At 55.3% G+C, this 26552-nt stretch overlaps 2 protein-coding genes across 2 annotated transcripts; both read right to left on the bottom strand.

The window, feature by feature from the left end:
• Positions 1–1801: 1801 nt before the first annotated feature.
• On the bottom strand, positions 1802–15479 carry LOC120915933 (aflatoxin B1 aldehyde reductase member 2-like). The gene is made up of 7 exons (XM_040326780.1): positions 15175–15479; positions 10925–11112; positions 10121–10225; positions 7512–7608; positions 5109–5208; positions 2476–2608; positions 1802–2391 (listed from the first exon to the last, which is right to left on the bottom strand). The coding sequence occupies exons 1-7, from the start codon at positions 15455–15457 to the stop codon at positions 2230–2232; spliced, it is 1068 nt and encodes a 355-aa protein (XP_040182714.1). The 5' UTR covers positions 15458–15479; the 3' UTR covers positions 1802–2229.
• Positions 15480–19641: 4162 nt separating this feature from the next.
• On the bottom strand, positions 19642–25519 carry CPLANE2 (ciliogenesis and planar polarity effector 2). Its single transcript, XM_040326787.1, has 5 exons — positions 25318–25519; positions 22714–22866; positions 22311–22435; positions 20468–20604; positions 19642–19890 (listed from the first exon to the last, which is right to left on the bottom strand). Exons 1-5 carry the CDS (start codon positions 25433–25435, stop codon positions 19656–19658), a joined length of 768 nt encoding a protein of 255 aa, XP_040182721.1. The 5' UTR covers positions 25436–25519; the 3' UTR covers positions 19642–19655.
• Positions 25520–26552: the final 1033 nt, after the last annotated feature.

The raw sequence follows: 26552 nt of genomic DNA, 5'->3' as shown, positions 1-26552 counted from the left end.
TAGTAAATAAAAAAATTATTAAAAATGACAAAACTATCCCTTATTTTGTAGACGCTGTAACTTTTGTGCAAACCAATCAAACGCTTAGCGTTTTTTTTTTTTTTTACCAAAAATATGTAGAAGAATACGTATCGGCCGAAACTGAGGAATATTTGTTTTTTTTGTATATTTTTGGGGATGCAAATTTTTTTTTTTTTTTAAATTGTCGCTCTATTTTTGTTTATAGCGCAAAAAATAAAAACTGCAGAGGTGATCAAATCCCACCAAAAGAAATCTCTATTTGTGGGGAAAAAAAGCCAATTTTGTTTGGGAGCCACATCGCACGACCGCGCAATTGTCAGTTTAAGCGACGCAGTGCCGAATCGCAAAAAAAGTGGGCCTGGTCCTTTAGCAACAAAATGGTCCGGGGCTGAAGTGGTTAAGAAAATACAGACAAATGATACAAAAAAAAATTGCATTAAAACTAAACGCAACCCAAGAAAAAAAAAAGGCCCCCCCACACCCTGCTCTTGGAGTGTGTATATTATATATATGGAAGAGAATTTTATTTTATTTTTTCCTTGAGGGGTTTTCAAAGCGCGACAACAGCCTCCGTACCGCCATCCTGTGATTTCCGCAATGACCAGACAGAATACTTTGCATTCTGATTTTATTAATCAAATATTTTTAATCATTTACAATTCACATTAATCTGGATTCAGATGAACAAATCGGGTTCATACATGGAGGGCGGTGCGTCAACCAGAACTTCAATCGCCACACGGCTCCGGCCAACCGACAAGCAGCAACGGGCTGGGGGTTCTCAAGCTGAACTCCTAGTTTTTTTTCCCCCTAAACTGCAATAAACTTTATTAACACCCGGCAAGGTGACAAATCCGCCTTAAAGCGGGGGTTCACCCTAAAAAAAAAATGTTTTCTACCATGTCATCCAGCATACTAGCGCGAGCTACAGTATGTTTTAATTTTTTTGCGCTGTACTCAGTTTAATCCCGTAGTTAAGTTTCAGACTCCCCGCGAGGAGTAGGCGTTCCTATGCAGAGGGGAACATGATTGATGGCCGGTCACGCTTCCCGAAAATAGCCAAAATAGGACTTGGCTCTTCACGGCGCCTGCGCAGTCAGCTCCTAGTCTGTGCGCAGGCACCGTATAGCGCCGAGTCCTACTCCGGCTATTTTCGGGAAGCGAGACGCGCCATAGCCGGCCGTCAATCATGTTCCCCTCTGCATAAGAACGCCCACTCCCTGCGGGGAGTCTGAAACGTAACTACGGGATTAAACGGAGTACGGCGCTAAAAAATAAAGGCATACTGTAGCTCACGCTAGTATGCTGGATGGCATGGTAGAAACTTGTTTTTTTAGGGTGAACCCCCGCTTTAAGTACGTCAAGCTGCACTCCTAGTCTCCCCCCCCATAAACTGCAATAAGCTTTATTAACACCAGGCAAGGTGACAAATCCTCCTCCACCAGACGCGATGCCGTTTGGGTGCATTTCCTCCCCCCCCCCCCCCCCCCTTAGACTAAACTTGCATTGTTGATGAAACGCGTTGATATACCTTCATCACCTCGCTTATGTTCCTGGTGTTAATAAAGCTTACAAGGTACAAAGCCAGAACTTCAGCCAAATATAAGGAGCCGCACTTGGTCCAGTTATAAACTATTGCCAGTCTAGAGGTCGGTTCTGTCCTACAGGCAGGGCAAAAGGGGCAACTGCCCCCCGGCCCAGTCATTGTTGTGAGGCCCAAAGCAGCTGTCTCTCGAGCCTACACTGCCTATAAATAGTTGACATGTGGATTTGGGAGGGGGCCCCCAGGGTCCAATCATTATTAAAGACGGCCCTGTCTAGTCACCCAGCACACAAGAAATCAGGCTGTTGGAGGGGCGTGTCTACACAGTCAATCAGCTGCATAGAGCGGATATTTAACATGTTTCAGGCACTAGGAGCAGCAGAACAGCATTGCAGCGCCCGCTCATTTTATCGTACTGTTAGAATTGAAGTCACACGGGGAGGGGGGGGGTGCTAAAAAGAGAAGACCTGCAACCTTTGCTGCTGAAGTAGTGCACAGCTCATGGGAGGGGCACACTTTGACCTTCTCATGACACTGGCACCCCCCCCCCCCTTCAGTGTGAATCAGGTAAAAACGTATTATTATTTTGTCTAGAGTTCTGCTTTAAATCAGCGGCATGGCGGGAATTAAGGCAATAAATCGCTGCGACAGTCAGCGATTTCCTTCTAGCGGAAGTAGTTGGGACAGTCGTGGGCGACCAGGTTCCAGGCGTCGTTGAACGCAGCGACCACCGGGGACAGCAGAGGGCCTCCCTCCGCTCCGGACAAGTTATTCAACAGCTGCTCCGTGCTGGACATCCCCAAGATCACCGCGTCACCCCGACTTCCCTGGGGGGGCAAGAGACTCGTGTCAGGATACATTCAATGCAAGAACATCCGCCATGGCGACGCCCGTGTGAGGACAGAACCAACCTGCAACTTGGAGTGGTGGTACATCCAGCGTAGTGCGGCTGCGGTCAGACTCGGCCTGACATCGGCGCTGTACATCTCTTCCAGAGATCGGCGAACCAAATCGATGGCTTCGAAGTGATGCTTCTTCCAATACCTGCCCAGCAAGACGCACACCATTAATAATCCCCCCCGGGCACCCGCCCCTTCACTCAATCATCCCGCCCCTTCACTCAATCATCCCTCCCCTCACCCCCGCCCCTCTGTCATTCACCCCACCCCTCGATCATCAATCATCCCTTCACTCACCCCACCCCTCCCATCAATCATCCCTCCGCCCCTCCCATCAATCATCCCTCCGCCCCTCCCATCAATCATCCCTCCGCCCCTCCCATCAATCATCCCTCCGCTCACCCCTCCCATCAATCATCCCTCCGCTCACCCCGCCCCTCCCATCAATCATCCCTCCGCTCACCCCGCCCCTCCATCAATCATCCCTCCGCTCACCCCGCCCCTCCCATCAATCATCCCTTCGCTCACCCCTCCCATCAATCATCCCTCCGCTCACCCCGCCCCTCAATCATCCCTCCGCCCCTCCCATCAATCATCCCTCCGCTCACCCCGCCCCTCAATCATCCCTCCGCTCACCCCGCCCCTCCCATCATTCATCCCTTCGCTCACCCCGCCCCTCCCATCAATCATCCCTTCGCTTACCCCACCCCTCCCATCAATCATCCCTCCGCTCACCCCGCCCCTCCGCTCACCCCGCCCCTCCCATCAACCCTCCCATCAATCATCCCTCCGCTCACCCCGCCCCTCCCATCAATCATCCCTCCGCTCACCCCGCCCCTCCCATCATTCATCCCTTCGCTCACCCCGCCCCTCCCATCAATCATCCCTTCGCTTACCCCACCCCTCCCATCAATCATCCCTCCGCTCACCCCGCCCCTCCGCTCACCCCGCCCCTCCCATCAACCCTCCCATCAATCATCCCTCCGCTCACCCCGCCCCTCCCATCAATCATCCCTCCGCTCACCCCGCCCCTCCCATCAATCATCCCTTCGCTCACCCCGCCCCTCAATCATCCCTCCGCTCACCTCTCCCATCAATCATTCCTCCGCTCACCCCACCCCTCTGTCATTCACCCCACCCCACGTTAATCAATCATCCCTCCCCCCGCCCCTCTGTCATTCACCCCACCCTTCAATCATCCCCCCCCCCCCCCCCCCCCCCCCCCCCCCCCCCCCCCTCTCTCTGTCATTCACCCCACCCCTTGATCATCAATCATCCCTCACCCCGCCCCTCTGTCATTCACCCCACCCCTCGATCATCAATCATCCCTTCACTCACCTCTCCCATCAATCATCGCTCCGCTCACCCCGCCCCTCCCATCAATCATCGCTCCGCCTCTCCCATCAATCATCCCTCCACTCACCCCACCCTGCCCCTCTGTCATTCATCCCTCCGCTCAACCCACTCCTCCCATCAATCATCCCTCCGCTCACCCCGCCCATCAATCATCCCTCCACTCACCCCTCCATCAATCATCCCTCCGCTCACCCCGCCCCTCCCATCAATCATCCCTCCGCTCACCCCTCCCATCAATCATCCCTCCGCTCACCCCTCCCATCAATCATCCCTCCGCTCACCCCGCCCCTCCCATCAATCATCCCTCCGCTCACCCCTCCCATCAATCATCCCTCCGCTCACCCCTCCCATCAATCATCCCTCCGCTCACCCCACCCCTCCCATCAATCATCCCTCCGCTCACCCCGCCCCTCAATCATCCCTCCGCTCACCCCGCCCCTCCCATCATTCATCCCTCCGCTCACCCCGCCCCTCCCATCATTCATCCCTTCGCTCACCCCGCCCCTCCCATCAATCATCCCTTCGCTTACCCCACCCCTCCCATCAATCATCCCTCCGCTCACCCCGCCCCTCCGCTCACCCCGCCCCTCCCATCAACCCTCCCATCAATCATCCCTCCGCTCACCCCGCCCCTCCCATCAATCATCCCTTCGCTCACCCCGCCCCTCAATCATCCCTCCGCTCACCCCACCCCTCTGTCATTCACCCCACCCCACGATCATCAATCATCCCTCCCCCCGCCCCTCTGTCATTCACCCCACCCTTCAATCATCCCTCACCCCCCCCCCTCTCTCTGTCATTCACCCCACCCCTTGATCATCAATCATCCCTCACCCCGCCCCTCTGTCATTCACCCCACCCCTCGATCATCAATCATCCCTTCACTCACCTCTCCCATCAATCATCGCTCCGCTCACCCCGCCCCTCCCATCAATCATCGCTCCGCCTCTCCCATCAATCATCCCTCCACTCACCCCACCCTGCCCCTCTGTCATTCATCCCTCCGCTCAACCCACTCCTCCCATCAATCATCCCTCCGCTCACCCCGCCCATCAATCATCCCTCCACTCACCCCTCCCATCAATCATCCCTCCGCTCACCCCGCCCATCAATCATCCCTCACCCCACCCCTCTGTCAATCACTGGGTCTCTCTGCTCCTCTATGCAATGCAGGCAGATCATGGCTGGTGGGAGGGGCCGGCAGGGGGCTGTACATAGCTTCCTAAAACCATCATAGCACCCCGCCTCAGCACTGGCCAAGGACAGGCAGGAGGGGGGATGAGAGTCACCTATTCCGGTAAGTTTCTGCCCAGCTGTTCCCGAAAAATCTGGACGCTTCCTGCGTCTTGTCCTGGTCTTCATACTGGTACTTCCCGGTCAGAAGCCCCCCTGGTGACAAAAACAAGAGTACATTTCATAATTGGCCTGAGTAATACCACCCAGGCCTAGGACCTTTCTATCTACAATTCTGGGAATAAGATACTAGAAAGATCAAGAATTCTAGTGAATGGATATAAACCGACATTACATGGCCACCCCTCCCCCCTCCAAATGATGGTGTTCAGGGGTCTCTACTAAAAGATCCTCGTAATATTCCATCATACAAAGACATTGGAGACAATTGTGCTCTTCCAACCTCGTGAAGACCCTTTTCTGCTCCACCATGACTGAGCGGGTTGACCAGTTTGGGCCCTGCTCCATAAAAAGGTATGGTGGGACCAGTTCCATAAAGACATGGTGGGACCAGTTTGGGCCCCGCTCCATAAAGACATGGTGGGACCAGTTTGGGCCCCGCTCCATAAAAAGGTATGGTGGGACCAGTTTGGGCCCCACTCCATAAAGACATGGTGGGACCAGTTTGGGCTCCACTCCATAAAGACATGGTGGGACCAGTTTTGGCCCCGCTCCATAAAGACATGGCGGGACCAGTTTGGGCCCCACTCCATAAAGACATGGCGGGACCAGTTTGGGCCCCACTCCATAAAGACATGGCGGGACCAGTTTGGGCCCCACTCCATAAAGACATGGCGGGACCAGTTTGGGCCCCACTCCATAAAGACATGGCGGGACCAGTTTGGGCCCCACTCCATAAAGACATGGCGGGACCAGTTTGGGCCCCACTCCATAAAGACATGGCGGGACCAGTTTGGGCCCCACTCCATAAAGACATGGCGGGACCAGTTTGGGCCCCACTCCATAAAGACATGGCGGGACCAGTTTGGGCCCCACTCCATAAAGACATGGCGGGACCAGTTTGGGCCCCACTCCATAAAGACATGGCGGGACAAGTTTGGGCCCCACTCCATAAAGACATGGCGGGACCAGTTTGGGCCCCACTCCATAAAGACATGGCGGGACCAGTTTGGGCCCCACTCCATAAAGACATGGCGGGACCAGTTTGGGCCCCACTCCATAAAGACATGGCGGGACCAGTTTGGGCCCCACTCCATAAAGACATGGCGGGACCAGTTTGGGCCCCGCTCCATAAAGACATGGTGGGACCAGTTTGGTCCCCGCTCCATAAAGACATGGTGGGACCAGTTTCGGCCCTGCTCCATAAAGATATGGTGGGACCAGTTTGGGCCCCACTCCATAAAGACATGGCGGGACCAGTTTGGGCCCCGCTCCATAAAGACATGGTGGGACCAGTTTCGGCCCCGCTCCATAAAGATATGGTGGGACCAGTTTGGGCTCCACTCCATAAAGACATGGTGGGACCAGTTTGGGCCCCGCTCCATAAAGATATGGTGGGACCAGTTTGGGCCCCACTCCATAAAGATATGGTGGGACCAGTTTGGGCCCCGCTCCATAAAGACATGGTGGGACCAGTTTCGGCCCCACTCCATAAAGATATGGTGGGACCAGTTTGGGCCCCGCTCCATAAGAGCGGTAGCACCTCCATAATGGCCATGGTTTTGGAATGGATGTACAACAAGCTCATATAGGTGTGATGGGTGGAGGAACTCTAGTGTCCTGCGCCAAGCCGTGACCTCAACCCTATTGAACACCTTTGAGATGATTTAAAACGTTCACTGAAGGCCAAGTCTATTTTTTTTTTGGTGCCCAACGTGAGGTTCCATCTTTTCATCCAACATCAGTATTAATGGCCATGGGGGGGTGGCAAATCCATAATGGGCATAGTTTTGGAATGGATGTCCTGCACAGAGCCCAGACCTTTACCCTACCAAAGACCTTTGAGATGAACTGGAAGGTTGACTGTAGGCCAGGTTTTTTTTTTTTTTGGTGCCCAACATTACCCAGGTCTTTTTTTATCCAACATCAGTACCTGACTTCACAAATGGGCACAACATCCCACAGATACCCTCCAAAATCTTTTCGAAAAACTTCCTAGAAGAGTGCATGATGTTGTAGCCACAAAGGGGGGGCAACTCCAAATTAATGGCCGTAGAGAGAAGGGGGGGGGGCAACTCCAAATTAATGGCCGTAGAGAGAAGGGGGGGGCAACTCCAAATTAATGGCCGTAGAGAGAAGGGGGGGGGCAACTCCAAATTAATGGCCGTAGAGAGAAGGGGGGCAACTCCAAATTAATGGCCGTAGAGAGAAGGGGGGCAACTCCATGGGGGCAGACCTAAACTGTTTTTAAACTCCTCGGGGCTGAAATCCCCCCCATAATATTTACATTGTAGAATAGTCGTTGCCGTGATTGACTATCAAGTGCGCCACCATCTCACCTGCTAGCGGGTTGTATGCGTAGAACCGGATTCCGAGCTGGCGCAAGCATGGGAGCAGCTCCGTCTCTATTTGGCGCGTGGTGGCGTTGTACATACCCTGAGGAGGGAGCAATTGTCAGGATTAGAAGTGGTCACATGACTCCGATATCTACATATAGATGTCTATGAATGGATGATGGACCCAAGATGGCAGAGATCCACCATGAATGGTGTGAGAAGTTCTCAAATCCCCCCCAGGAGTCCAGTAAATGGATGATGGACCCCAGATAGTAGAAATCAACCATGGATGGTGTGAGAAGTTCTCTAACCCCCCTCCCAGAGGTCCAGTAAATGGACAATGGACCCAAGACAGTAGGCATCAACCATGGATGAAGTAAAGAGCCCCCAGAGGTCCAGATTAGATGGACATCAGTGACCAGATACATGGACCCCATCCCCCGGCTTTTATCTACTATGTATTTAATGTGAATTTTCGATAACAAAACACAAACACCCCAATCATCTAGATCTAGAACCACCATTCTCAACCCGGGGGGTTCCTTCTGAAGTTACCAGGGGCTCCTCAAGCTGTGATGGATTGATCTCCTGCCTGATGGTGCCCACAATGTTCTGGCAACACTCTTCATTCTGTCTACTGACTACCAGTGCAAAGAAGCGAAGTCAGCAAATTACACCCCCCCCGCCAGGTGGAGTCCCCCTTTACATCAGGAGCCCCCAGCAGAGTCTTCCATTACATCGAGTGTCCCCAGTTGTTGCCCCTACCCCTCCCCCCCCCTTGTACTGGGAGATCGGTACTCACATGACAGGGAGAGTCCACCCTCCTTCCTCAGCAGTGCGGCGCTGAGACTGAGGACAGTTCCCTGTCTCAGCGCCGGATCTTTTCCGCCCCGTGCAGGCTGGAGAAAGAAGAAAGCGGAATCCCCCCTCCAGCAGCAGCTATCTGCCACTGACTGCTCCTTCTGACAGGAGTGACACTGCAGCCACTCCTGTCAGTAAAAGGGAGGGGGGACGAGCTTCAGCAACAGCAACCCCACGCTCAACACAGCATCCAGGGCTGATGCCCTTCTAAATCCCCCACCCCCAGTACCTGCCCTTCGCTCCATGACCACCAATGGGGTGTGGCTAATGCAAATCCCCCCCCCCCCTCCAGTACTGGCCCTGCCCTTTGCTTCATGACCACCAGTGGGGTGTGGCTAATGCAAATCTCCCCCCCTCTAGTACTGACCCTGCCCTTCGCTCCATGACCACCAGTGGGGTGTGGCTAATGCAAATCTCCCCCCCCTCCAGTATTGGCCCTGCCCTTCGCTCCATGACCACCAGTGGGGTGTGGCTAATGCAAATCTCCCCCCCCCTCCAGTATTGGCCCAGCCCTTCGCTCCATGACCACCAGTGGGGTGTGGCTAATGCAAATCTCCCCCCCCCCCCTCCAGTACTGGCCCTGCCCTTCGCTCCATGACCACCAGTGGGGTGTGGCTAATGCAAATCTCCCCCCCCCTCCAGTATTGGCCCAGCCCTTCGCTCCATGACCACCAGTGGGGTGTGGCTAATGCAAATATCCCCCCCCCCTCTAGTATTGGCCCTGCCCTTCGCTCCATGACCACCAGTGGGGTGTGGCTAATGCAAATCCCCTCCCCCTCCAGTACTGGCCCTGCCCTTCGCTCCATGACCACCAGTGGGGTGTGGCTAATGCAAATCTCCCCCTCCAGTATTGGCCCTGCCCTTTGCTTCATGACCACCAGTGGGGTGTGGCTAATGCAAATCTCCCCCTCCAGTATTGGCCCTGCCCTTTGCTCCATGACCACCAGTGGGGTGTGGCCAATGCAAATCTCCCCCCTCCAGTATTGGCCCTGCCCTTCGCTTCCATGACCACCAGTGGGGTGTGGCCAATGCAAATCTCCCCCCCTCCAGTATTGGCCCTGCCCTTTGCTCCATGACCACCAGTGGGGTGTGGCCAATGCAAATCTCCCCCCCTCCAGTATTGGCCCTGCCCTTCGCTTCATGACCACCAGTGGGGTGTGGCTAATGCAAATCTCCCCCCCCTCCAGTATTGGCCCTGCCCTTCGCTCCATGACCACCAGTGGGGTGTGGCTAATGCAAATCTCCCCCTCCAGTATTGACCCTGCCCTTTGCTCCATGACCACCAGTGGGGTGTGGCCAATGCAAATCTCCCCCCCTCCAGTATTGGCCCTGCCCTTCGCTCCATGACCACCAGTGGGGTGTGGCTAATGCAAATCTCCCCCCCCTCCAGTATTGGCCCTGCCCTTCGCTCCATGACCACCAGTGGGGTGTGGCCAATGCACCATGAGCTGTATTTTTTTTTTTTTTTACGTAGGGGGTTCCCCAAGACCTGAATATTATTTCCAGGGGTACCCCTGGTGCTTTATGGGCCCCTTTTGCTCCTCCTCTGTGGCCCTCAGAGGTGAATATGGAATGCCCAGTGTTCCTCTATGCAAGATTCCGTAACGTGGCGGATTTCCCCATCCGGAGGACTGAAGGACACAAAACACGGAGAGCTTCCCCGCCACAGGAACCCCCTTCAGGAAAAGTCCTCCAAGTCCCATCATCTACCCGAGACAGACCACAGAACATGGGGGGGGGGGGGGGGGTACCTGGTAGACGGTCGGCAGCACCCAGTTATTCTTCTTACAAATGCAGTACACCTCCATCACCTCCCAGGAGGCGAAATTGGAAAGGCCCAGCTCTTTGAATTTGCCCTGGAAGATAAAAAACAAACAAAAAACAAAGTTACAATGTACAGTCTGATCACTGGGGGGAGGGGAGACTGAGGAAATGACTCCTCCTCCTTCTACAAAGGAACAATGTACAGTCTGATCCCTGGGGGGAGGGGAGACTGAGGAAATGCTTGTTCTTGCCTGCAGCAGACTGATGACATCATCTCAGCCTAGGCACAGTCACTGCCTGCAGCTGAAGGACGGCTTTGCAGTGATGAAAGGTGGAGATTTTCCGATCCTGTATATGGCGATCAGTCAGGACTTGTAAAGTGCGATTTATTATTCTGTGAACGTTCTTTGATCGATGTTGTGGATCGGCGGGTTTCCGGAGTACAAAGTTCAGGGAGAGGAAAGTTCAGAAGCAGAAAAGTCACTATCTCCGGAGGGGGGGCGTGGCCTGAGCTCCGCTGACACTACAAATGTCGGGACAGGAGAGACGCGGGAAAAGCCGCAGTCCTTTGTGAAATACGGGCAGTGCCGGGCGGAGACATTATTTACCAAATACACATTTTTCTGACACCAAAAATGAAACTTTTACTGCAAAACAAACCGTTCTTATCACCGACTTTGGTAAAATATAAGAGGGGGAGGGGCGGCGAGTAAATAGATACCAAACATGTCAGACCCGAGGAAGGATTGATTACCCCTCCCCCCCCCCCCCCCCCACATGATGGCGCTCACCTCCTGGTACAGCTGCTGGCAGGCCGCCAGGGTCTCCTCCACCGGGGTCTGGTGGTCCGGGGCGTGGAGGTAGAAGAGGTGGACGCTGGGGGTCCGCAGTCTCTGGAGGGAGGTCTCCAGTTGCTGGCGCACGCTCTCCGCCCCCAGCGTCTTCCCCTCCCAGGGATTCGCCTTTGTAGCCAATTTCACTGCCAGAGAGAAGGAACATGCGCGTTACACTTCCCGTGTGATGATCAGGTTGGTGCCACTTTACTGCCCCAGATTGAGGCCCCAGGTTGCTGCCCCTTGGCGGCCCCAGATTCCTGCCCCTTTACTGCCCCAGATTGATGCCCCTTTGTGGCCCCAGATTCCCGCTTCTTTGCAGCCCCAGATTGCTGCCCCAGGTTCCTGCACTTTTGCGGCCCCAGATTGCCGCCCCTTTACTGCCCCAGATTGCTGCCCCCTTGACGGCCCCAGATTGCTGCCCCCTTGACGGCCCCAGATTGCTGCCCCTTGACGGCCCCAGATTGCTGCCCATTTACTGCCCCAGATTCTTTTTTGCGGCCCCAGATTGCCGCCCCTTTGAGGCCCCTTTACTGCCTCAGATTGCTGCCCCAGATTGCTGCCCCAGGTTCCGCCACCCTTCGGCCCCAGATTGCTGCCCCTTTGGGGCCCCAGATTCCCGCTTCTTTGCAACCCCTGATTGCTGCCCCAGGTTCCTGCACCTCTGGGCCCCCAGATTGCTGCCCCTTTGTGGCCCCAGATTGCTGCCCCTTTACTGCCCCAGATTCCTGCCCCTTTGCGGCCCCTTTACTGTCCCAGATTCCTGCTCCTTTGCGGCCCCAGATTCTTTTTGCGGCCCCAGATTGACACCCCTTTGCGGCCTCTTTACTGGCTCAGATTGCTGCCCCTTTGCGGCCCAAGATTGCTGCCCCAGGTTCCGCCACCCATCGGCCCCAGATTACCGCCCCTTTGGGGCCCCAGATTCCTGCCCCTTTGCGGCCCCAGATTTCCACTTCTTTGCAACCCCAGATTGCTGCCCCAGGTTCCTGCACCTTTGCGGCCCCTTTACTGCCCCAGATTGCTGCCCCTTTACTGCCCCAGATTGCTGCCCCTTTACTGCCCCAGATTGCTGCCCCTTTACTGCCCCAGATTGCTGCCCCTTTACTGCCCCAGATTGCTGCCCCTTTACTGCCCCAGATTGCTGCCCCTTTACTGCCCCAGATTGCTGCCCCTTTACTGCCCCAGATTCCCGCTTCTTTGCAGCCCAAGATTTCTGCCCCAGGTTCCTGCACCCTTCGGCCCCAGATTACTGCCCCAGATTTCATGCTTTTCTACAAAGGAGTAAACTCCTGACTCTGGCGGCCCCATCTCAGGCAGGTCCCTGTTGGAAGACAGTGACCCCCCCCCCCCTCCCCCACTTCCTGTTAGGACAGGAAATAAAGGGAAATCTCTCCAGCAGGGACACAGACCGAGCCCCCCTTGTAGCAGAGCGGGGGAGGGGTGAGAACCTCTGACAAGGTTTTATTGCTGGCTCCGCCTTCCTGGCGATAACCCCTCCCCTCCATTTCTTGTAGCGGTGTCACTTCAGCAGGAAGTGAGCGATATTCTCCCCAATGGGGACATAGTCAGGAATAAATCCGGACATTTCCGGATCGGACGCTCAGCAGAGTGTGGTCTGTCCCCTGGCAGGACTCCGGTGTCACGGGGGAGGGTAATCGGGGGAGGGGTGAATCATTTACAAAACTCGGCTGATCTTCATCTAATAATTGCAGCGCCGGGTTCAAGTCTCAGTGTGAATGACGGGACAAAGTCCACCGAGCCGTACAGAGGGGGGCGGGGTCACCTAAATGGCAGGACCAGGTGGGGGGAGGGGTCATCTACATGGCAGGACCAGGTGGGGGGGCGGGGTCACCTACATGGCAGGACCAGGTGAGGGAGGGGCGGGGTCACCTACATGGCAGGACCAGGTGGGGGGGGGCGGGGTCACCTACATGGCAGGACCAGGTGAGGGAGGGGTCACCTACATGGCAGGACCAGGTGAGGGAGGGGCGGGGTCACCTACATGGCAGGACCAGGTGAGGGAGGGGCGGGGTCACCTACATGGCAGGACCAGGTGAGGGAGGGGCGGGGTCACCTACATGGCAGGACCAGGTGAGGGAGGGGCGGGGTCACCTACATGGCAGGACCAGGTGGGGGGGGGGCGGGGTCACCTACATGGGAGGACCAGGTGGGGGAGGGGCGGGGTCACCTACATGGGAGGACCAGGTGGGGGGCGGGGTCACCTACATGGCAAGACCAGGTGGGGGGGGGCGGGGTCACCTAAATGGCAAGACCAGGTGGGGGGGCGGGGTCACCTACATGGCAAGACCAGGTGGGGGGGCGGGGTCACCTACATGGCAGGACCAGGTGGGGGGGCGGGGTCACCTACATGGCAGGACCAGGTGGGAGGGGCGGGGTCACCTACATGGCAGGACCAGGTGGGAGGGGCGGGGTCACCTACATGGCAGGACCAGGTGAGGGAGGGGCGGGGTCATCTACATGGCAGGACCAGGTGGGGGCGGGGTCACCTACATGGCAGGACCAGGTGGGGGCGGGGTCACCTACATGGCAGGACCAGGTGGGGGCGGGGTCACCTACATGGCAGGACCAGGTGAGGGAGGGGCGGGGTCACCTACATGGCAGGACCAGGTGAGGGAGGGGCGGGGTCACCTACATGGCAGGACCAGGTGGGGGCGGGGTCACCTACATGGCAGGACCAGGTGCGGGAGGGGCGGGGTCATCTACATGGCAGGACCAGGTGGGGGCGGGGTCACCTACATGGCAGGACCAGGTGAGGGAGGGGCGGGGTCACCTACATGGCAGGACCAGGTGAGGGAGGGGCGGGGTCACCTACATGGCAGGACCAGGTGAGGGAGGGGCGGGGTCACCTACATGGCAGGACCAGGTGAGGGAGGGGCGGGGTCACCTACATGGCAGGACCAGGTGGGAGGGGCGGGGTCACCTACATGGGAGGACCAGGTGAGGGAGGGGCGGGGTCACCTACATGGCAGGACCAGGTGCGGGAGGGGCGGGGTCACCTACATGGGAGGACCAGGTGGTGGAGGGGCGGGGTCACCTACATGGACACAGCACTGATTCTGGATAAACAGATCCAATCTTTGTACATCATGGATGGATCATGTGACCCGCTCAGCAGATTATTCTGGATACACAGATGTTATAAGCTCCGCCTCCGGAAAACTACAGCCGAGTCCTTTCACCACACAGTGTGTGCCGCCCATTCCTGGCTTATTCTGGATACACCAAAACTTATTGGCTCCACCCAGGTGATCACATGACCTCTTATTCTAGATACACAGACACACCGGTTCTATCATTCTAGGACCTCTTATTCTGGATACACTGGGCCAGATTCACAGAGACTTACACCGACGTAAGTCCGAATCTGCGCCGTCGTATCTTTGCGCTCATTCTTAAAATGAGATACGCCGGAATGTTGCCAAGATACGACCGACGCAAGTCTCCTACGCCGTCGTATCTTGGGCGCATATTTACGCTGGCCGCAAGGGGCGCTTCCATTGATTTACACGTCGAATATGTAAATGACCTAGATACGCCGATTCACGATCGTACGTACGCCCGTCGCAGTAAGCTACGCCGTTTACGTAAGACATACGCCGGCGTAAAGATAAAACACATCTATAGGCGGCGCAGCCCATGCAAAGGGATGGACGTCGGAAGTGCCGTCGGATTTTACGTAAGTCGTACGTGAATGGGGGCTGGGCGCAAGTTCGGTTCACGTCGTACGCATTGAGCCGTCGTATCGTAGGGAGTATTTGCGACATGATTCTGAGCATGCGCGCGCATGCACCGTACCAACGGCCCTTCATTTACATGGGGTCACGGTTACTTTACATGGAGCACGCCCCCTACCTGCCTAATTTGAATTTGGCGCGCTTACGCCGGGCCCATTTGCACTATGCCGACGTAACTTAGGGAGCAAGTGCTTTGTGAATACTGGCCTTGCCTCTCTATGTTACGTCAGCGTAGCGCAAATGAGATGCGATACGCCGACCTAAAGATGCGCCCAAGTACGTGAATCCAGCCCACTGATTCTAGGATCCCTTATTCTGGATACACAATGAACTTTTCCTGATTCTGTGTAGAATGTAGGAGGGGGGGAGGAGTCTATGTTGAAAAGCCATTATATAGGTTGCTATGGGCAACAGCAGCACTCCTGCTCTCCAGTAACCCCGCCCCCCTCTTACCTCCGGCGCTCAGGCCCAGCCCCCCCAGCACTCTCTCGGTCTCCCCGTCCGCGTACATGTGAGCGGTGTCCAGCTCGTCGTGCCCGCGCCTCAGGAACTCGCGCACCGCGTCCCCGCTCTGCTGCGCGTCCATCCGCCGCCCGAACTCCATAGTGCCGAGCACGGTGCGCGGGAGCCCCGGAGGGGGCGGGGAACGGGACATGACGGTCCGGTACTGCTGGAGAGGAGAAGCGAGGAGCCGCGGGACAGTCCGGGAGAGTGACAGCATGGCGGGTGCGCGCATGCGCCGGCCCGTTATATGTCAATACTAGCCCCGCCTACCTATCACTGAGCCCGCCCTCTGTCCCGGAGCCAGAGGAAAGGGGCGGTCCAGAGACTGTTAACCCCGCCCCTTTTCCCATACGCCGGAAGAGGGGAGGGGAAAGGGGCGGTCCAGAGACAGTTCACCCCGCCCCTTGTCCCATACGCCGGGCGGGAGAGGGGAAAGAGGCGGTCCAGAGCCTGTAAGACTCCACCCCCTATCCCTGAGCCATACGCTGGGCGGAAGAGGGGAAAGGGGCGGACAAGAGACTGTTAACCCCGCCCCTTATCCCTGAGCCTGCCCCGCCCCCTAGTCATACACCGATCACAAAGGAGGGGGAGTGAACTACAAGTCCCAGGGGGAGGGGCAGAGGAGTCTATGAAGGGGGAACAAACTATTATTGGAGGGGAGTAATACCCCATAATACTCTGTATGACCCCCCCCCCCCATGTATGACTGTCCCTGGGGGGAGGGGAGTAATACCCCATAATACTCTGTATAACCCCCCCATGTATGACTGTCCCTGGGGGGAGGGGAGTAATACCCCATAATACTCTGTATGACCCCCCATGTATGACTGTCCCTGGGGGGAGGGGAGTAATACCCCATAATACTCTGTATGACCCCCCATGTATGACTGTCCCTGGGGGGAGGGGAGTAATACCCCATAATACTCTGTATGACCCCCCCCCATGTATGACTGTCCCTGGGGGGAGGGGAGTAATACTCTGTATGACCCCCCCATGTATGACTGTCCCTGGGGGGAGGGGAGTAATACCCCATAATACTCTGTATGACCCCCCCCCCCTGTATGACTGGATGGGTGATCGGGGACACTGTACTGGGGGGGGGGGGGTGATCGGGGACACTGTACTGGGGGGGGATGGGTGATCGGGGACGCTGTACTGGGGGGGATGGGTGATCGGGGACACTGTACTGGGGGGGGGGGATGGGTGATCGGGGACGCTGTACGGGGGGGGGGATGGGTGATCGGGGACGCTGTACTGGGGGGGATGGGTGATCGGGGACACTGTACTGGGGGGGATGGGTGATCGGGGACACTGTACTGGGGGGGGATGGGTGATCGGGGACGCTGTACTGGGGGGATGGGTGATCGGGGACACTGTACTGGGGGGGGATGGGTGATCGGGGACACTGTACTGGGGGGGGATGGGTGATCGGGGACGCTGTACTGGGGGGGGATGGGTGATCGGGGACGCTGTACTGGGGGGGGATGGGTGATCGGGGACGCTGTACTGGGGGGGATGGGTGATCGGGGACACTGTACTGGGGGGGGGATGGGTGATCGGGGACACTGTACTGGGGGGGGATGGGTGATCGGGGACGCTGTACTGGGGGGGATGGGTGATCGGGGACACTGTACTGGGGGGGGGATGGGTGATCGGGGACGCTGTACTGGGGGGGGGATGGGTGATCGGGGACGCTGTACTGGGGGGGGATGGGTGATCGGGGACGCTGTACTGGGGGGGATGGGTGATCGGGGACACTGTACTGGGGGGATGGGTGATCGGGGACGCTGTACTGGGGGGGGGATGGGTGATCGGGGACGCTGTACTGGGGGGGATGGGTGATCGGGGACACTGTACTGGGGGGGATGGGTGATCGGGGACGCTGTACTGGGGGGGATGGGTGATCGGGGACACTGTACTGGGGGGGATGGGTGATCGGGGACGCTGTACTGGGGGGGGATGGGTGATCGGGGACACTGTACTGGGGGGGGATGGGTGATCGGGGACGCTGTACTGGGGGGGGGGATGGGTGATCGGGGACACTGTACTGGCAGCAAACCTTTGTTTACATGTGCGGTTGCTGTGATTGGTCACAGAGATCACACGGTATAGGACCAATTTCATTGGCTGTTGTTTATAAACAGCCGGATGGCAAGTGGTTAAAGGACATTAAAATGTATTTGTACAAATCAAACTTTATTGAGAAACAAATCATTAAATCTCACACACGGATCCAAACTGAGGAACAAAAACGTCTTCTAATTCAGATTTCCGATCCTCGGAGGTGGCGGCTGCTTTCCTTTTCCCCTTTCCTTTCATCTGGTGATCCTGCCAGGAACAGACTTCCTGTCCTAGGATGACACTGTACTGTATCTATGGAGGTGCAGCGTTGTCACCCTGGGACTACAGAACACCTCCCCCTCTCCCCCCCCCCTCATAGGGGAGGTGTCCTGTGAGAGCGCAGCCCAGGAAGAGATCACAAGATTTCCGATCAGATAGAACAGAATGATTTCCTAGGGAGAGAAGATGATTGGCGGTTTACAGACATTGGAAAGTTTGTATTTCATTCTGTGATCCTCCAGAACAGATTTCCTGTCACCTTCTGACTAAGTGACACCGCTTCTGAGGGACAGGAAGTGTGGTGTCCCTGGGACAGGAAGTGTGGTGCTGCAGGGACAGGAAACGTGGTGCCACTGGGACAGGAAGTGTGGTGCCACTGGGACAGGAAGTGGGGTGCCACAGGGACAGTAAGTGTGGTGCCACTGGGACAGGAAGTGGGGTGCCACAGGGACAGTAAGTGTGGTGGCGCTGGGACAGGAAGTGTGGTGCCGCTGGGACAGGAAGTGTGGTGCCGCTGGGACAAGAAGTGTGGTGCCGCAGGGACAGGAAGTGTGGTGCCGCAGGGACAGGAAGTGTGGTGCCGCAGGGACAGGAAGTGTGGTGCCGCAGGGACAGGAAGTATGGTGTTACTGGGACAGAAGGTGTGTGGTGTCACTGGGACAGGAAATGTGGTGCCACAGGGACAGGAAGTGTGGTGCCGCTAGGACAGGAAGTGTGGTGTTACTGGGACAGGAAGTGTGGTGTTACTGGGACAGGAAACGTGGTGCCACTGGGACAGGAAACGTGGTGCCACTGGGACAGGAAACGTGGTGCCACAGGGACAGGAAACGTGGTGCCGCTGGGACAGGAAGTGTGGTGCCGCTGGGACAGGAAGTGTGGTGCCGCTGGGACAGGAAGTGTGGTGGTTGCTGGGACAGGAAGTGTGGTGCCACAGGGACAGGAAGTGTGGTGCCGTAGGGACAGGAAGTGTGGTGCCGCAGGGACAGGAAGTGTGGTGTTACTGGGACAGGAAGTGTGGTGTCACTGGGACAGGAAGTGTGGTGCCGCAGGGACAGGAAGTGTGGTGCCGCGGGGACAGGAAGTGTGGTGCAGCGGGGACAGGAAGTGTGGTCCTGCGGGGACAGGAAGTGTGGTGCCGCAGGGACAGGAAGTGTGGTGCCGCGGGGACAGGAAGTGTGGTGCAGCGGGGACAGGAAGTGTGGTGCCGTGGGGACAGGAAGTGTGGTGCTGCGGGGACAGGAAGTGTGGTGCCACAGGGACAGGAAGTGTGGTGGGACTGGGACAGGAAGTGTGGTGGCACTGGGACAGGAAACGTGGTGGCACTGGGACAGGAAGTGTGGTGGCACTGGGACAGAAAGTGTGGTGTTACTGGGACAGGAAACAAGGTGCCGCAGTGACAGGAAGTGTGGTGCCGCAGGGACAGGAAGTGTGGTGCTACTGGGACAGGAAGTGTGGTGCCACAGGGACAGGAAGTGTGGTGCCACAGGGACAGGAAGTGTGGTGGCACTGGGACAGGAAGTGTGGTGGCACTGGAACAGGAGACGCGGTGTCCCTTGGACAGGAAATGGAGTGTCGCACTGGGACAGGAAACGTGGGACAGGAAACGCACTGTCACTGGGACAGGAAACACGATGCCACTGGGACAGAAAGTGTGGTGTTACTGGGACAGGAAGTGTGGTGTCACTGGGACAGGAAGTGTGGTGGCACTGGGACAGGAAGTGTGGTGGCACTGGGACAGGAAGCGGGGTGCCGCTGGGACAGGAAGCGGGGTGCCGCTGGGACAGGAAGTGTGGTGTCACTGGGACAGGAAGTGGGGTGTCACCAGTAATATCTGTTTATTGCTACATATTTGTGGTTCAGTTGGACTTGTAATGACTTCATTCCCCGCCGATCACACAGATGAAATCTGAAATAAGAACTGTCTGTGCTGCTCCATAACAGCCAATGACATTCCTCCCCGGAAAATACTGGAGAGGGGAGAAGAAACACCCGACCAGCCCGGGAGTCTCCCTCGGTTGGCGGAAGAAATGAAGACGATGTTTCAGTAATAAATATTAATAAATATATAAGTTCGATCGGGAGCGCGGCGATCAGACATCGATGGCGATCAGTCCCGCCATCAATTGGTCGCGGTGCCACAGGATCTCCGCCAGGCCGTTCAGCACCGGAGCCGCGTCCGACAACTCCGCCCGACCGTCCAGACTGATCCCGTCGCCGAGCCGCGGCCCGTTCACGCTCCTCACCCGCATCACCGGCAGCTGCCACGTCTGCTGGAAGTCGCTGATGTCCTGATCCGTGACGTCCGTGTGCATGAACTGATCGAATCTGATCGGGAGTTAAGGATGGAAAACAGAGAGCCACGCCCCCAAACATGGCGTCTATCAAGGTGTCACATGACATCAAGTACAGAGGGGGGGCGTACTAAGGGGGGGGGGGGGGCGGGCCGCCCCCGGGTACCACACACTGGGGGTGCAGCAGAGATCATGTGACCAGCCCTGGAGCGGAGCGTTCATTAGGAACCTTCAAAAAGAGAGAATTGCTTGTGATTGGTGTATTCAGTGCTAGGCTCCGCCTCCTCCCTTTACAGGTGTCGGAAATGCGGGGGATGGGGATGGGGAGGTGATAAAGCTCCATTAAACTCCGGGGATGTCACCCAAAGAGGACCTGTCAGAGCAGACGCCCCCTCCGACGCAGTGGAGACTCCCCATTGGACGCTGGAGGCGGACATTTTTGCCCCCCCCCTCCCCCCATGAACAGGAGGGGAGCCTCGGAGGTGACAACCATTCTGACAGGTCCTCTTTATGGGTCCTCAGCAACCAATGAAATGCAAGCAAAGGGAAGGAGAGCGCCGGTCATTTTAAGGAACGGCGGAACGTCCCGGAATATTCCCTGAAAAGGATACTTGGTGCCGATCACCACCCGGGCCGCGTCCTCCTCCTGGCTCAGCGTGCGGGAAATCAGCGCCGGGACGTCCTCAAACGACGAGCGATCGGTGAAAGAGAAGAGGAAGAGGTGGGCGTCGGCCTTCTCCTTACAGGCCTGCGGGGGGGGAAGAGAAGAGGTCAAGTTATTGAATCCATAGGAGGCGGAGTCTAAAACAAACAAATAATCAAACCGAACAATCTGCGAGTCGCATTCCACGGTGTGACGCGCATTCTGTCATGTGACACCATTTATCCCCCCCATGGCCGCCCTTAGAGGGAGGAGCCATGTCACATGACAGAGTCCGGGTCACGCCTGCCGCGGCGGCTATGGATGCGTTTCGGTCGGGTTGGATTGTCGGACTCATTTCATGTGCGAGTTTTAGGCCATTACTTTACATCTTGGCGCCGTGACTCGGATATCTGACACCCCCATCCCCCGCACCAAGTAACCTTTCCCGAGCCGGATCTCTATCCACACAATGCAGAGCGGTGACAGCGGCTGCAGATTTCCTCCACTTATCTCTGGAAACAAATGAAAGTCGCCCTCTGTGTTCTATCAGATCTGACCTCCGACCAATCGCTGATCTGAGACAGGAACTGGAGGCGGCCAATCACAAATCAGTAAGTAGGAGAGAGATGAGGTCCAATATACCACAGAGGAGGAATGCAACCATTTACAGAGAAACCTGTCCTCCTGGAAGGGAGAGGGAATGGAAGGGCAGGGAGAGGGAAGAGAAGGGCAGGGAGAGGGAAGAGAAGGGCAGGGAGAGGGAAGAGAGAGAGAAGAGAAGGGAAGGGAGGGGGGAGAAAAGGGAAGTGAAGGGAAGGGAGAGGGAAGAGAAGGGGAGGGGAAGGGAGAGGGAAAAGGAGGGCAGGGTGAGAGAAGAGTAGGGAAGGGAATAGAAGGGGAGGGGAAGGGAGAGTGAAGAGAAGGGAGAGGGAAGAGAAAAGCAGGAAGGGGGAGAAGAAGAGGGAAGGGAGAGGGAAGAGAGAGGGAAGGGAAAGGGAAGAGAGAGAGAGAGAGAGGAAAGGGAAGGGAAAGGGAAGAGAGAGGGAAGGGAGAGTGAAGAGGAGGGCAGGGAGAGTGAAGAGGAGGGCAGGGAGAGGGCAGGGAGAGGGAAGAGAAAAGCAGGGAGGGGGGGAGAAAAGGGAAGAGAGAGGGCAGGGAGAGTGAAGAGGATGGCAGGGAGAGGAAATAGTAGGGCAGGGAAATAGGAAGAGAATGAAAGGGATAGGGAAGAGAAGGGCAGGGAGAGGGAAGAGAAGTGCAGGGAGAGGGAAGAGAAGGGCAGGGAGAGGGAAGAGAAGTGCAGGGAGAGGGAAGAGAAGGGCAGGGAGAGGGAAGAGAAGGGCAGGGAGAGGGGGAGAAAAGGGAAGAGAAGGGAGAGGGAAGAGAGAGGGAAGGGAATGAAAGGGAGAGGAAAGAGAAGGGCAGGGAGAGGGAAGAGGAGTGAAGGGAGATGGAAGAGAAGATAGAGGGGGTAAAGGGAAGAGGGGGCAAGGGAAAAGACAAGAAGAAAAGTGAAAGGAAAGGGATGAGAAGGGAGAGGAGAGGGAAGGAAATGGTAAGAGAAGTAAAAGGTGAGAAAATAGAAGAAATGGGGGAGATAAAAAGATGGAAGAAAAGAGAAGGAAATGGGAAGAAAAGGGAATGAAGGAAAGGATACAAAGTGAAGGTATTTTGAACTCATCTCCAAGCCCCTCCTTCATCCCGCCCCCGCAGAGTCCCAGCCTTCCCAGATTAGGGTTCCAGCTGGACTGGGAGGGGTTTGTCGACAATCCGGGGAGAGATGAAAGGAGACAAAAAACACGAACACTTACCAGCAGAATGTGATCAAACTTCTTTAACGAGGATTCACCACAATCCCAGAACTGGAAGCAGAAGATGATTGGGCGCTGGCTGTCCCGGGGACGGACGGGCCAGTACACACGAGAGGTCTGGATTCCTGGTGGGAAACACATTTTGCGCATTAAATAACAGCAAAGTACTGAATCTGCTGCCGGAAATCAGCCGAATCTCCCCTCCGCCTACTTATCGGATTTATTTAATCCGGTCCGGTCACATGACCAGCAGTTGTGTCTCCTCTGTGCAAAGCTAGCTACACACACTATACAATCTTTGTACAACTTTCCTTTAGGAGGAGGGGGGGAGGGGGAAGGAACATTTTTACGAATATTTTATCCAGTGAAAATACACATTTGGAAAGAATTGCCTCCATCTCACCGGTTGTCTCGTGGTGCGTGCCGGGAACCTCCAGTCCGCACAGTTTGGCGATCAGAGCCGTTTTCCCAACTCCACTTTTTCCAAAAACAAAAATTTTGTAGCTGGCGACGTCAGAAGGAAGCTGCGGAGGCAACACCGGCTGCTCTATGAGACCTGGGGGGAGGGAGAGTTCCATCAATGACATCATAAATACATCATCTGATGTCATACAGACACAACATATCAAGAGTGCAGGTATAGAGCTGGGAGGGGCTCAGAAGTTGTGAGCTTAGCAGCATGTAACAAGTAAAAGAATAACGTAATAAAAACACCAGAAGACATGACCAGAAGGCACATAGCAAGCTGCAATTACAGCAAATAACCACAAAGGGCAGTGTCCGCATTAGGAAATATAGAAAAGAGGCCACAAGGTGGTGCTGTGGACATACAGAAATGCAAAGTGATGGAATAGCCACCAGAGGGCGATGTGCTCACACAAAAAAAAACATATAGGAGGTGTAATGACAGAAAAGCGGCCACCAGATAGCGCTATTTACACACAGAAATACAAACAGGTGTAATGACAGGTGTGGCCGGCAGGTGGCGCTGTGTGTATATATTTATATATATGTGTAATGACAGCGGTGTGGCCAGCAGGTGGCGCTATGTGTATATACATTTATATATATATATATATATATATATATATATATATGTGTGTAATTACAGCGGTGTGGCCAGCAGGTGGCGCTGTGTATATTCAGAGGTGTAATGACAGCGGTGTGGCCGGCAGGTGGCGCTATGTGTATATACATTTATATATATATATATATATATATGTGTGTAATTACAGCGGTGTGGCCAGCAGGTGGCGCTGTGTATATTCAGAGGTGTAATGACAGCAGTGTGGCCAGCAGGTGGCGCTGTGTATATATATATATTTATATATATGTGTAATGACAGCGATGTGGCCAGCAGGTGGCGCTGTGTGTATATATATATTTATATATATTTGTAATGACAGCGGTGTGGCCGGCAGGTGGCGCTGTGTATATATATATATTTATATATATGTGTAATGACAGCGATGTGGCCAGCAGGTGGCGCTGTGTGTATATATATTTATATATATGTGTAATGACAGCGATGTGGCCAGCAGGTGGCGCTGTGTATAGTCCGAGGTGTAATGACAGCGATGTGGCCGGCAGGTGGCGCTGTGTATATTCAGAGGTGTAATGACAGCGGTGTGGCCAGCAGGTGGCGCTGTGTATATTCAGAGGTGTAATGACAGCGGTGTGGCCAGCAGGTGGCGCTGTGTGTATATATATATTTATATATATGTGTAATTACAGCGGTGTGGCCAGCAGGTGGCGCTGTGTATATTCAGAGGTGTAATGACAGCGGTGTGGCCAGCAGGTGGCGCTGTGTATATTCAGAGGTGTAATGACAGCGGTGTGGCCAGCAGGTGGCGCTGTGTATATTCAGAGGTGTAATGACAGCGGTGTGGCCAGCAGGTGGCGCTATGTATATTCAGAGGTGTAATGACAGCGGTGTGGCCAGCGGGTGGCGCTGTGTATATTCAGAGGTGTAATGACAGCGGTGTGGCCAGCAGGTGGCGCTGTGTATATTCAGAGGTGTAATGACAGCGGTGTGGCCAGCAGGTGGCGCTGTGTATATTCAGAAGTGTAATTACAGCGGTGTGGCCAGCAGGTGGCGCTATGTATATTCAGAGGTGTAATGACAGCGGTGTGGCCAGCAGGTGGCGCTGTGTGTATATATATTTATATATATGTGTAATGACAGCGATGTGGCCAGCAGGTGGCGCTGTGTATAGTCCGAGGTGTAATGACAGCGATGTGGCCGGCAGGTGGCGCTGTGTATATTCAGAGGTGTAATGACAGCGGTGTGGCCAGCAGGTGGCGCTGTGTATATTCAGAGGTGTAATGACAGCGGTGTGGCCAGCAGGTGGCGCTATGTATATTCAGAGGTGTAATGACAGCGGTGTGGCCAGCGGGTGGCGCTGTGTATATATTCAGAGGTGTAATGACAGCGGTGTGGCCAGCGGGTGGCGCTGTGTATATTCAGAGGTGTAATTACAGCGGTGTGGCCAGCAGGTGGCGCTGTGTATATATTCAGAGGTGTAATGACAGCGGTGTGCCCGGTAGGTGGCGCTGTGTATATTCAGAGGTGTAATGACAGCGGTGTGCCCGGTAGGTGGCGCTGTGTATATTCAGAGGTGTAATGACAGCGGTGTGGCCAGCGGGTGGCGCTGTGTATATTCAGAGGTGTAATTACAGCGGTGTGGCCAGCAGGTGGCGCTGTGTATATATTCAGAGGTGTAATGACAGCGGTGTGCCCGGTAGGTGGCGCTGTGTATATTCAGAGGTGTAATTACAGCGGTGTGGCCAGCAGGTGGCGCTGTGTATATATTCAGAGGTGTAATGACAGCGGTGTGCCCGGTAGGTGGCGCTGTGTATATTCAGAGGTGTAATGACAGCGGTGTGCCCGGTAGGTGGCGCTGTGTATATTCAGAGGTGTAATGACAGCGGTGTGCCCGGTAGGTGGCGCTGTGGAAGTGACAGTTCGGTCGGCCCCGGTTTTCTCGCGGGACACCGCGTGACTCACCGAACAGCCGCCGTTTCCTCTTCCGTAGGACGCAGCTCAGGTAGTCTCTCCCCTCCTCGCTCTGCTGCCAGTCGGGGACGATGAGACTCCCGGGTTTGGGGAAAGGGACGCGGTGCATGGCGTCTCCTAGCAGCGCTTCCGGGTTTAGGTCGCAGACTGATGACGTCAGAGAGAGAGGACAGGAAATGACGTTCCCAGCTCAGGTGAAACGCAGCAGAGACCACGCCCACACAATTCATTATGCAGAAACCTGAGTAATATTCATGAAGCTTAACTCCTCCCCTTTCCTGTGTGCAGAGGGCGAGACGGAAGCTTCAAAGTCGCAGAAATACACAAAATAATGAGAATGGAGCTAAGGGGGACCTTCTTATTGTTGGAGTGGGAGGTATGAGAGTCCCTGTGAGGTTTGATTTCTGTCGGTGTCCCCATTAGGGGGGATTCATCCAGGATGGGTCTTGTTTACCGTTATCTTCAACAAAAATCCCAAATAGGATGAACCCACAACAGGAATAGAGAAGAAATCTCCCCAAAGGGGGACACAAGCTCTGGTGACAACCAGGAATTTCCTCTCACTTCCTGTTTTGACTATAGGACAGGAAGTGAAGGAAAATCTCTCCCCCCCCATTGGGACACAGATTGTAATTCTCTTTATTCAAATGCAGTAATGTTACCATGTATATAATTTTGACGTTTAAATAAAGTTTAAAAAAAAATCATGACAGCAGTTATAACCCTCACTTACTCCATCCAAAATGCTTAAAAATGTTTATTTGGTTCCATTATAATAATAAAAAAAATCACTATACCTGGTAGCGCCATATCTCTGGGGGGTTGCACACCAGGACCATAGATGTCAGGTGGTGGGGGGCATCTACATGGAAGTTTTGGTAAAGGGTGATTCAGAGGGGGCCCTAAAGGATGACAAAACCCATCCTGGCACTCCCGAGGGGCCCGAAAAAAGACAAAACCCATCCTGGCACACCAGAGGGGCCCTACAGACTTTATGGAATTAAAGGAAAACTAAAGTGGGAGGGGCTTTTCCCTCCAGAGTTCTCATTCCAGAAACACTCTTTCGGCAGCTTCTGGATCATCAAAGGCCGGGCTCACAGTGCGTCCCTGTTCATGGATTCAGGTTCCGAAGTCTTTCCTGAATCCCAAACCAAAGACGCACACAGGACCCTTTTAAAAATGCAGACCGCGGCCGCCCTGGAGCTGCGAGAAGCGGCTTCCTTGAG

Source organism: Rana temporaria, chromosome 10 (genome assembly GCF_905171775.1).
Source record: "Rana temporaria chromosome 10, aRanTem1.1, whole genome shotgun sequence".
Classification (NCBI taxonomy): domain Eukaryota; kingdom Metazoa; phylum Chordata; class Amphibia; order Anura; family Ranidae; genus Rana; species Rana temporaria.
The sequence above is the reverse complement of the archived record's forward strand: the minus strand, read 5'-3'. Positions and strand labels throughout refer to the sequence as shown.